This window comes from Rousettus aegyptiacus, unplaced genomic scaffold, assembly GCF_014176215.1.
Source record: "Rousettus aegyptiacus isolate mRouAeg1 unplaced genomic scaffold, mRouAeg1.p scaffold_m13_p_1, whole genome shotgun sequence".
NCBI classification, from domain to species: domain Eukaryota; kingdom Metazoa; phylum Chordata; class Mammalia; order Chiroptera; family Pteropodidae; genus Rousettus; species Rousettus aegyptiacus.
Genome location: NW_023416284.1, coordinates 29,104,831 through 29,115,929, shown reverse-complemented (window position 1 = coordinate 29,115,929; position 11,099 = coordinate 29,104,831). Strand labels below are relative to the sequence as shown.

The window sequence follows — 11,099 nt, the reverse complement described above, 5'->3', positions numbered from 1 at the left end:
TGGAGGCGATGGGATTTGGGCAGGTTGTTGAAGGAGAAATAGAAATTTGATGAGGTGGTGTAAAGTAGTCCAGTTAGAAGAAACAGCATGTGTATAAATGCAGAGGCAAGAAAGGAATGACACAGCCAGAAACTGGTTAGCATAATTTGGCGAGCATAGCTCATAAGATTCATGGAGGACACTATTAGGAATTGAGGCTCGGAATACAGGTTGAATCTAAATCACAGAAGGCCATGGTGCCATGCCTTAGCATGCCATGCCTATGCCTGACACTTATTCTTTTCCTAGTTCATCAGCTGGTGAGGCTGAATGCTGTGATTGGGGTGGAGAGGATGGGCTTCTGAAGGCAGGGCTCTGTCTATTCCTTTGAGAGAAACTCTCTGGGACAGCCTTGTCTCCCAGTGAGACCAGAATTCCCTCAGATTGGGTCATTTCTCCAATTCAAATCAGGGTCGTCTGGGTGGAAGCAATGTCTCCCGGCACTGGATTGACTGCCCTTCTCAAATCAGGGTTCATGAGAACATAAAAAGGTGTCCAGTGGAGGAGGTGCCAGTGGAGGCTGATATCCACTCCACACTGGTCACTCCATTCTCCAAGATCTGTACCCTGACGCAAGACTGTGTCAGCTGGGAGAAAAGGGCGCCCAGAGAGAACATATCTAATTCCAACAAAGGTTTCATATGTGCCAGCAGTGACCCTTGGTTCTCTATCCCAGATGATAGGTCCTTGCTAACAGAGCAGTTTCTGAGTCAGGGCTGTTTTTCCCTTTTCACATTGGTGTTCCCCTCAGAAAGCCTGTTGCCATTTAAAAAATATTCCTTGGAGTAGGGTCCTGTTTTCCTCCATCTGACTGGGGCTTCCAAAGGCAGGGCTCTGACTCTCCTCTGAAAGAGAAGCTTCTGTGGGAAGTTCTTTCTCCTTCCAACCACAAAGAAGGTCCATATAGAGCTAGGATGTTAACCTTAGGCTCCCCTCCTGCTCTGATGTTTTAAGATTGTGTGATTATTCCCTTCTCCATTTGCCCAAGGCACTCACAGGCAATATCTGCCCATCTTTCTCTCTCTGGGCCTGATACCAAGGTTTGGCAGGACTTACTGGGTTATTTGCTCAGGGGATCATGGTTTTGAAGTGTGAAGTCAGCAATCCCCTATGTCTTTGGGGCTATATCCCTTATGAAACTGAATACTATAGGATACCTCCTGATGGAGGGGATGTTTTAGAGGTGCTTGGCACCCACCAGAACTCTGGTGATCTTGACATCTTTTCCTAAAATCCATCTATCTAAGTAAGGCACATTCTCTGACACCTGTGCCATCTGGGTGCCTTCTAGACATAGAGGGAACCAAACACAGTTCAGGCCTCTCCTCTTGCCTCCTGAGAAGGGAAGAGTTAACACCAGATATTGCCTCCAGGCTCTCACCCAAGTGAGCTTACTTCTCATGCCCATCCCACCCACTTCTCACCTGGTATCTGTCTGAGTGGTGTAGGTCATCAGTGGCAGATGAATGTGGTGATGCTGTTGGAGACTCTCCTTCCCTTTTGATGGAAGCAGACAACAGGAGGGACTGGAAAAGAAAAAGGACATGTGGCCTCAGGCCGAGTGAGACCTACAGTCAGTCCCCTAGAGTTTCCAGTTCTATGGAGCATTTGGGAGACAGGAAGCAAGAAGGAGAAAGGAGGGATAGAGGGACCACTCTTGAAATTCTGAAGGCATGTATGTGGTTAGGCTCTGGGACTATGGTTATAGGAGAGGATAACTTGATTTTTGGGATGGGTAGAGATCCCCTGAGAGGGCCCAAACCTCCAAGACCCCAGCTAACCTTAGCCCCAGTAGGATGGACTCCCAGCCTACTCCCAGTGGGCAGAGATGATACATGCTGTATTCTCTTTTAGTAAGCAGAGACCCTGGGACCCCCCTGAAAGGTTGGGGTAAGCCACATGCCGACCACCCTGTCTGCCCCTAACACAGGCTGATGGCAGCCTTGCTATGGAGACAGTAAATTAAATAGTATGTATGAGTTTCCTGCATACAGCTAGGGATGTACGCCAGGTCCATTTATTCTCATGCTGTGGCGGCGACCCTAGCGAAAACCCCAGCAAAACTAATCCCCCCATGTCAATCCTACATGGCCTCTTCTACATACACCTGCAGTTTAGATTAATAAACTGTCTGCTTTAAATTGTGTGCAAGTACCACAATTCTAAATACCACATGGCACGTTCAGCCTGCTCTTGCTGGCTCTTGCCAAGGCCTGTTCAGCTGCAAACTGGGGGCCTAGAGGCCTGAAAGTAATCCATACTTCCTCCCCCTACCTTCTCCAGCCTGTGCAGCTCTGAGCCGGAAGCATACAATTCCCTAGGAGGCCTCCCCAGCCTAGAAAACCATGCCAAATCGCCAGTGACAGCCCAAAGAAAGCAATTTGGGAAAGATGGAGCAGCTATTTATCCTTCATCTCCGACTGAGCCGTAGGATGTGACCCGCATGCGGTGGCCATGCTGCACATCCTCAGGCAAAGGCCCTAGGAAGGGAGGGGGCAGCTGCTGGTCTGGTAGGGCTTTCTGACTCAGCCTTACCCCAAGAGCCGGAGGAAGGAAAGGGCCTGGGGTGGGTTTCCTGCAACTTGGAGCCCCTTCTTCACCCACCCAGCTCAGTGGGTGGCCTGGTGGGTAACTTGGTCCCCACCTCAGAAAACAAGTGGGCTTTCAGGCAATATCCTTCCCCTTCTCTGGTACCAAGGAGGATGCTGAGGAGGGGGGAAACTTAATGCCCCTCGCCACCATGAGAAAGCTCACTCATGTGTGTTCCGCTCTCTCTCTCTGTCTCCCTCTTCCATTCTCTTTATGTTAGAAGCCCTGAGAGACCTCAGCATTACACCTGGGGCAAGTGGAATAAAAAAAGGTCACTGGCGCTTTTTAAACATGGACCAAAAAGCAGTAAAATGTGTTTTGAAAAAAAAAATCCCGGCATTAAATCATGACTTTTTGCCTGGCTCTTCGCCTCATTAAAAGTGGCCTTTTGGAAGGTAAAATTATCATTGTAAGCGATAAGATCTTTAAGAAAATAATTCACGGCTTCTTCACCCTTTAATATGATAGCCGCCACCGGCTAATTTTTTTCTTAATGGCAACGAGGCCATCAATCTTGTCTAAGGCCCCCTCGCCTTCTCCTCCTCCTTCCTTCCTCTTTTCCCCTGTCCTCTCAGTCTCTTGCTTAAACCTTCTACCTCGTGCCTCTTCTACCCATGACCTGCTTTCCTAAAGCCTCAGTCAAGGCAGGGGACAGACTCTGAAATGGTCCGCTTTGGGGGTATGAGCACATATCTGGAAGTGGCTGAGCAGTGGCCCTTGCCTCCGAGTCTGGTTATCAATACGCCTGTGGGGGTAATTGCAGGAATCTGCATGTTTCATGTTGTGAGTGTGTACTCTGACCTGGGTGTGTGTGCATTTGTGAATATGGGGACTAGGTAAGGACATAGATTGTGTCCGTTTGTCCTTAGAACACCAGTCTCACTGGGGTCCAATCCCCAGTTCTGCCAGCCATACTTAAGTGTCAGTGGTTGTGGTGGTCGACCTGGCAACTTGTCTATGACTTACCTTCCATAACCACAACCATTGAATCCTGGGCCAATCTGGAGTGTGACTCCTCACCTCTATGATCCACAGTTGCCTGGCACCCCCTATCTCTTTCCTTTAGGGATGGGAGAGTTTTGCTTCTTTGGCCAGATCTTGCACTGATGGAATTCTGGACTAGGTTCTGTCTCCCCTCTGTCTATCTTGCAGTGTGTTGGGTGATTTTCTGAATGAAGGTACAAAGTCCACTCCCATGCTTTTTAAAGGCCTGCAGGGGAGTTGGGCCGACCTCTGAATGTATGTAATTTTGTCACTCTGGCCCTTTTCCCCAAAACTGCCCTCTCAGAGGTTATCAGTGTCTTTAAAGCTTCTAAATACAATGACCTCCTTCTCTAGCTTTTCTGTATTTGACTGCTGACTACCCCATGTGTTTTGGAACTTTTTCCTCTTAGGAGTCTGTGATCATGCCCTTCTAACTCTGACTGTTCCACTTCTACCCCTGGCTCCCTTACCTTATCTTGACCCCCAATGCAGGAACCCCCCAATTTTCTTCTTGGCTTCTGCTCTAATCGCTCCATACACTCTGAGCCCTGAAAGATGTCATCCATTCCTGACGCTTTGACACTTCTCAGTCCCCATAAAAAGGGCTGGAGAATCCTGCCTTTCCCAGCTATCGTGAGAACTTATGAGAAAGGACACCACATTATACCGAGGGTGGGGAAGGGGACACTCAATGAGTGAGGATTTAGCCTTCTTCTCTAGGTTCCCACTCCCTTAAAATCATCTCCTTTGGGAAGCAGTACCATCTACCTCTGCAGCCACCTATGGGTGTTCTTGGTACAAATCATTCATTATGTTGAGGCCTCTCATCCCTCCTTTGAGCCAAGCTACTTGCCTTTTGCTTTTCTCCATCTAATATTTTCAAATCTCGTTCCTATAGTGTCTGTTCAGAGGTACAGACCGTCTCCCCAGATGAGTCCAGCATCCTCCCTGGCTCCCTGTTGCCCTCTGCCTGGTTTCTAAGGCCCTGTGCTATCTTGACTATACTTCTATATTTTCTTTTACTTGTTACAGCTCACCTTCTTCCTTTGAGTCTCCCAAGCCTTAGAATCTGGGTCCCCCATACTCCCAGGACATTCTTGGCTTTGACTCCTGTTCTGAGTAGAAGAGGAGGAAGTCCGGTGAGCATACTCTGGCTCACACTCAGACTACACACACACGTACTCAAGAATACAGGGCAGCCCTAGGCCTTAGGCATATGGTCAAACCCTAGAGACAGCTGGGGATCCAGGAAGAGCTGCATTTGTCCTCAAGAGTAACTGGTTCTGGGTGGGCCTCAGTTAGGATGGACAGTAGAAAAACACACACTTGGCCACCTACCTTGGGAGTGCCTGGAGCCATGGCATCCTTCAGAAGGGAATTCTTGCTGCCAAGAAAGAAGAGAACAGGGTGACCATTCCACTTGCTGCCCAGGGCATGCAAGAGTAGAATAGCAAGAAGACCTCAAAGAGAGAAAGCATAGCCAGCCTAGCCCAGCCCAGCCCGACCAGGCCATGCTCCACCCAGTCCATTGAATCCCAGCTGGCCCAGCCTAGCTCAGCTTCATCAGAGGCTAAGGGCCAGAGCTGGGTCCTGGGAAGGGAATATAGACCCTAGGCATGGTAGGCTCGCCTGCGCATCTGCGGAAAGAGGCTTTACCTGACTCTCGTATCAGCTCTGAGGATTCTGCCTGTCCTGGATGCCCCCTTCCCTCCACCCCCTGTCCCTATCCTGCCCTTAGCTCCTATGAGATTGGGGTGATGGAGCTGACATGGCTCTTGTCAATTCTCCCTCCAACATGCTGCAAACTGCGTTAGACCGGGAATGATCTCCCCCTGATTCAATTTGTCAGCCCCAGGCCCTCCGGCATCGGGCGCGGCAGGCGAGCGGGAGCCGGGTCCTGAAATATGGTGGGCGGCTCAGAGCGGGCGGGGGCGGGAGGTGATGGATGGGCTGTGGGGGAGGCGAGAACTGTGTTTAATAACAATATTGGTATGCAAGGCCACATCCCACGCTAAGCATGAGTGATCCAGAGCCACGAAGTATTACAAATCCCCGCTAAACAGATGCTGACAATGGAACAAGACGTATCAAATCAGATCCACTTCAGAAACATTAATATCCCTGTTCCTGTCCCTCCCTCCCTCTGCCCCCACTATACTCACCACATCTGTGCTCACACATTCACACACGTGCACTCACCCAACCCCACACACACAAATGCATGCACACAGAGGCCCTGGCTGATCCACGCACAGAGGCAGACACAGCCCATTCACATAGGGTCTCTGCACAGACACCTGTACAAGCTGTTTGGGTAAAGCACACCCATGAATAGTCATAAAGCACAAGAAACACACAGATACCCAAGGCAGAGCGCACGGAGCTGCATACAGACTGATGGGGCATACACACAGGAAACACACACAGGGTCAGACATAGATGCACCCAATACATGAGCAAAAGAATAGGCAGGTGGAGAAAAAGCAGTAGTTCTCACCTGAGGCCATTTTGCCCCCCAGGAGACACTTTTGATTGTCACAGCCTGGGGTGGGAAGTTTGCTACTGGCATCTAGTGGGTAGAGGATATTAACTATCCTATCCTACAGTGTACTGGGTAGCCCCTCACAATGAAGAATTATCCAGACCCAAAATATTAGTAGTATCGAGGATGAGAAACTCTGGTACAAAGGCAGATACACACATATCCATTGTCTCTCTATCATTCTGTCAACGGTCATGCAGATACATGTGGTCACACATGGTGGCCCAGACAAGGAAACAGATGCACAGACACAGAGTCCTATTCCCAGAGACATATCCATAAAGTCACATTCACAACAGTCACCCAGACCTGGATGAAGAACTGCTCCCTAACCTACATTCACATAAACGCATGCTTAGATACAGACGCTCACATGCACAGACACACACCCAAACACTCATTTACTCACAAAGCCAGACACATGGATGCACACCCACACAAAGATGTATGTCACAGTGCAGGGGCCCCCTGGCTTGGCAGCAGGGTGAGGGTGAGGTCTGAGTGTAAAAATAGAGCTGTCTGCCTGTCTGATCACACAGTGGGGGCATCATAGATGGGGAAGGACAGCCAGACCAGATTCCATTCGATTACACGTGGTTCATAAATGGTCTTTGTATTTTTGCTCCCTGCCTGGCCCTGATCTAGGCACCGGGGATACAGTGGGGAAACCTGGTTGCTTTTGAGGAGCAACTAGCTTGTGGTTCATGACTTTCATCATTCCTTCACTCCTTCGTTCACTCTATCGACAAGTACTGACCTTGGCATTGTGTTGGGTGCCATGCCTGGACCTACAGGTATAGAAATGAGGAATCTACTATGTAACATTGTTCTCGCTGGACCTGGACTGAGGTCTAAGTATTTTCTGACCAGGATCAGGTTGGAACAAAGAAGGAAAGAATGAACAAGTATTGTGTACCCACTACATGCAGTAGGCATGGCCTAGATACTTTATATGTATAATCTCTTAATCTTCACAGAAACTTTATAAAGTTGACTAACAAAGGTTAAGTGACACCTCTCTGCTCACATAGTCTGTACAGGGTTTAAAATTTGAGTTCATGTCTGACCAAGTCCAAAGTGTTGCTTTTATACCACCCACCTTGGCTCCCTAATGACACTCAGGAGTTAGGATGGAGCATAGAGCTCTGGGATCTTTTTCTCTCTGCTTTGGGGAGAGTCCTGCTGATTCTGGGCTTAGTTTACTATGCTGATAAATAGAAACGAGGACACTGAGGGTCAGAAAGTCCAGCATTTCCCTAGGCCAGTCCTCTGGATATTTTCCTGTCAATTCTCTTCCCTTTCCCTTGTTTGGACTGATATTATCCCAGCTTCCTTCCCTCTATCTGAACAAGCCCCATCCCTTGCCCTACCTTTCCTCTAGCTACCCGATCACCTCCAGTGTGCTTGGTCCCCCAGGGGCAGGAGTCTGAGGCCGCCTTGGAGAGGTGAGGTCTGAGCCCTGGAGTCGCAGGCAGCCTGCCTCCCACCCAGCTCATCTGCTCTGCTCTGCCTTCTGTCCCTCCCTGTTTCCACAGCCCGCCCCCAACAATTTCCTCCCTCGTTCAGTCACTCGCGCCTAGTGATCCATGGGTTTTAAATTATAACTGGGACCCAGGAAACGCGTTCCTAAGTACAATATTCATGGGCTGGGCTGACACTTTTAATTAAGGTGATTTACACTGAATTATCCTTGGAAATAAAGAAATGGTGCACTGCCTGGGAATAAACCATCATCACCAGCCGCCTTTGTAAGTTACACTTCGTTTTAATCTATTTGGGGAATTGTTTATCTAGTTCATTACCCAACCAAACACCGAGGCCGGCCTTAAATAAGGCTTAAGTGGGGGTGGGGGCACTGCCATCTCCACACCCCGCCTCTCCTCCAGAGTCACCCAGCCTCCCGCTGGCTCGTTCCAGCCCTTTAAAAGCACTGACCAGAGAGCTGGCTTCCCAGTCTAGACCTTGCGGTGGCTCTGGAAGCCTCCCAGAAAAGGTGTTTGAGCTCAGGCCTCGCCAAGCCAAGCCCCATCTTCATCTTTGTGCAATCTCTCCATGTCTGAGGCCCTTTCCTTGCCTGAGGGCCACAGAAAAGTCTGGGGTAACCCTCCTCAACCTGCCCTTCTATCTTCAACCCCCATCTATGTTCCTGCCTGTCTATCAGTGCACATCCGGTCACCCAATCGCCATCCCAGAGACAGTGTACTTAGCATGCCTAGAGCCCTGTCCGTCATCTCCTCCTCCCCTAGAATTTGCTTTTCGGCCATTATCACCCTCCGCAAGTCAGAAAGCTCTTCCTAGGAAGTATGCCGCAAGTCATCACTTACATTCTCTTGCTTCTTCCTCCACTAGTCTCTCATCATTCCCTCTTTCCACTGCCACTGACATTGTGCTAGGTCAGCTTCATCATCTGTCCCTGGACCTGCCCAAACTCCTCACTTCCCTCCCTGCTTCTATGCCCAACTCATGTCGCACATTAGCCTCCAGAGTGATTCTTCTACAGCTTGGCTCTCAGATCCTGAATGTAAAAGTGTTTTGAAAAGTGTAAGCCTTTGCCAACGGGAGTTCTGACTCTTCTTTCTGTAGGTGTCTATGTGCCCATGTGCTTGTGGGAAACGGTTCTCTCAGAGTGTGGATGTTGGAATCGAGGTGTGTGTGTGTGTGTGTGCCTATATGTCATGTATAAATGTTTGTACTTGTGTCTGTGAAAAGCAGCCCGTCCTAGTTTGGGGGCTGGAAGAACCCTGCTCCTCTGCGTGAGTCCTTGGGGATATCTGAAATAGCAACCTTCTCCCAGAGGGCAGAGCGGGGCAGAAGGGGCAACACTCCACAGCACCCTGAAGAACTGCTTGGGGAACAACCACGTGGGCAGCAACCGTTCTGGGTGATGAAGAGGTAGACTGAGGAAGAGGAGGAATGGCAAAGGAGGCAAAGGCAGGGTAAGAGAGGAGAGGGGACAGTTGGAGAGAAGATGAGAGAAAAGAAAGGAGGGCAGCAGAGAGAAGGGGGCGTGGAGCAGAGGGGAAAGGGAGGACTGGAGAGCTGGGGAGGAAGACTCCGGCCACTTGCCACGTGTAGTATAGGGGATGCCTTCCTTCGGGCTCTGCTCTCCTTCAGGACTCAGTTTCCCCATCTGGGAAATGGCTGGTGGAAGGCCCCTCCCAGCTCACGGAGCTGCCGGCGGGAGAGGAGGAGGGAGGGGTCTCAGGAGCCAGGTGCCACATTTTTTCCCATCCGCCTCTGTTCTCCAGCCTCCCAGAGCGCGGGCAGGGGCGGGGCAAGGGCAGCCAAGGCTGGGGCCCTCCCCGCGCTAGCCCGCAGGGAGCTGACACGCTCCTAGGGAATTTATCACGCACCCAATTACAATGTTAATTGGCAAGTTCCTGAAATCAATTAATTCGCAAATTTTTTCCAATTAAAAATCCAGATAAATCACGAGGGCGGCGGCAGGCCGGTACATCCTGCAGTCCGGTGGGCGCAGCGGCCGCACAGAGGGGAGGGCGGAGAGAAGAGGGGAGGGGGTGGCGGGCGCGGCTGCCCTTGAACGCCTTTGCCGGCCGGTCGGACTGTCAGCGCGCCGGGCGCGGCGGGGCCGAGACAGATAAAACCATCGACCCGTCGCCGCCAGCGCTTCGGCTTTATCGATCCGACGGGAATTTCACTTGCTGTGCAGATCCCGCTGTCCGGCTGTCAGACACTAGCGGGCGGGGGGCGGGGGGGCGTGCCAGGGGTTAGGGGGTGCAGGGCCGGGCCTGGACGTGAGGGGCACAGAAGTGTGGGAGACAGCACATGGACGTGAGAGGTGGTGCAGATGTGAAAGCTCCGGGTGGGGAAATGGACTTGGGAGTAAGGCTGTGGAAGTAGGGGATGCTCTGAGGTGCCAGCAAGAAGGGATGGGTGCAGGGTCATGGCTGGGGTGGAATAAGAAAGGCCGTGGGCAGGAGTGATGTCCTGGGCAGTGCAGGGGTGGCGACTAGTCCACGGTGACTAGGCTGTAGTGTGGCCCCCAATGAGGTGGCAGAAAGACGGCTTGGATTCCCATTCTCCAGACCCTTAGGATGAGGCTCTGCAGGCCCCTCCATCTCTTCCTCTGTTTTCTGTTCCTGTTGAGGGGAGGTCCTCCATGGGGAGCAAATTACCCCCAAACCCTCCTAGATAGCCAAAGTATGAAATTCAACTGCAGTTCGCTCTCTGCCCCTTCCAGGCTAGTAGTCCCAGGGAGGGGTCTGTGAATCTGTGTGTGTGTGTGTGTGTGTGCTGGGGGGAGGTTAAGAGTATGGGGGCTAGAGTCAGAGTGCTTGAGTGCGAATCTTATCTTTATCACTTTATTAGCTGTGTAACCTTAGAGAAGTCACTTAACCCCTCTGTACCTCAGTTTTCTCATCTGTAAAATGTATTAATTCTTAACTACCTCAGAGGGTTGTTGTGAAGATTAAATAAACTGATGCTGTGTAATACTACTGTACGCTTTGGGACACAGCGAGTGTTCGACATGATTATTATTATCATTAGTGTGGTCTTCTGTGGTAGTTTTAAGTATTCCCACAAATTCTTTGATAATCTCCTTCAAGAAGTAGAACTCATAAAGTTTCGTTCTCCTCTCTTGAGAGTGGGCTGGACTTGGCGATTTGCTTCTAATGAACAGAGTAGAATATATTGGAAGCAATAGTGTATGACTTCTGAGACTAGATCGTAAAAGGCACTGTGGTTTCTTCCTTAGTTTCTCCCTTGGATCACTTTCCCTGTGAACGTCAGCTGCTATGTGTCATAGGGAAACTCAAGTGGCCCTATGAAGAACAGATGTGTTAAGGACCTGGGGCCTCCTGCCGACAGTCATGTGAGTGAGCCATTTTGGGAACATCTTGCAGTTCCAGTCACACCTTCAGAGGACTGCAGCCTTGGCTGACATCTTGACTGCAGCCTCATGAGAGACTGCGCCAGAGGACGC

The 11,099-nt window shown here is 50.5% G+C and overlaps 1 protein-coding gene across 2 annotated transcripts in view; it reads right to left on the bottom strand.

The window, feature by feature from the left end:
- Positions 1-716: 716 nt before the first annotated feature.
- Positions 717-11,099, bottom strand: part of LOC118612022 (E3 ubiquitin-protein ligase RNF220) — a 185,332-nt gene continuing 174,949 nt past the window's right edge. For both annotated transcript variants that reach the window (XM_036233071.1, XM_036233062.1), the window contains 2 exons: positions 4,951-4,996; positions 717-1,565 (listed from right to left, as the gene is read on the bottom strand). In XM_036233071.1, coding sequence (XP_036088964.1) covers positions 1,431-1,565; positions 4,951-4,996 — 181 coding nt within the window. In that variant the 3' untranslated portion in view covers positions 717-1,430. The remainder of the gene's footprint in view (positions 1,566-4,950; positions 4,997-11,099) is intronic.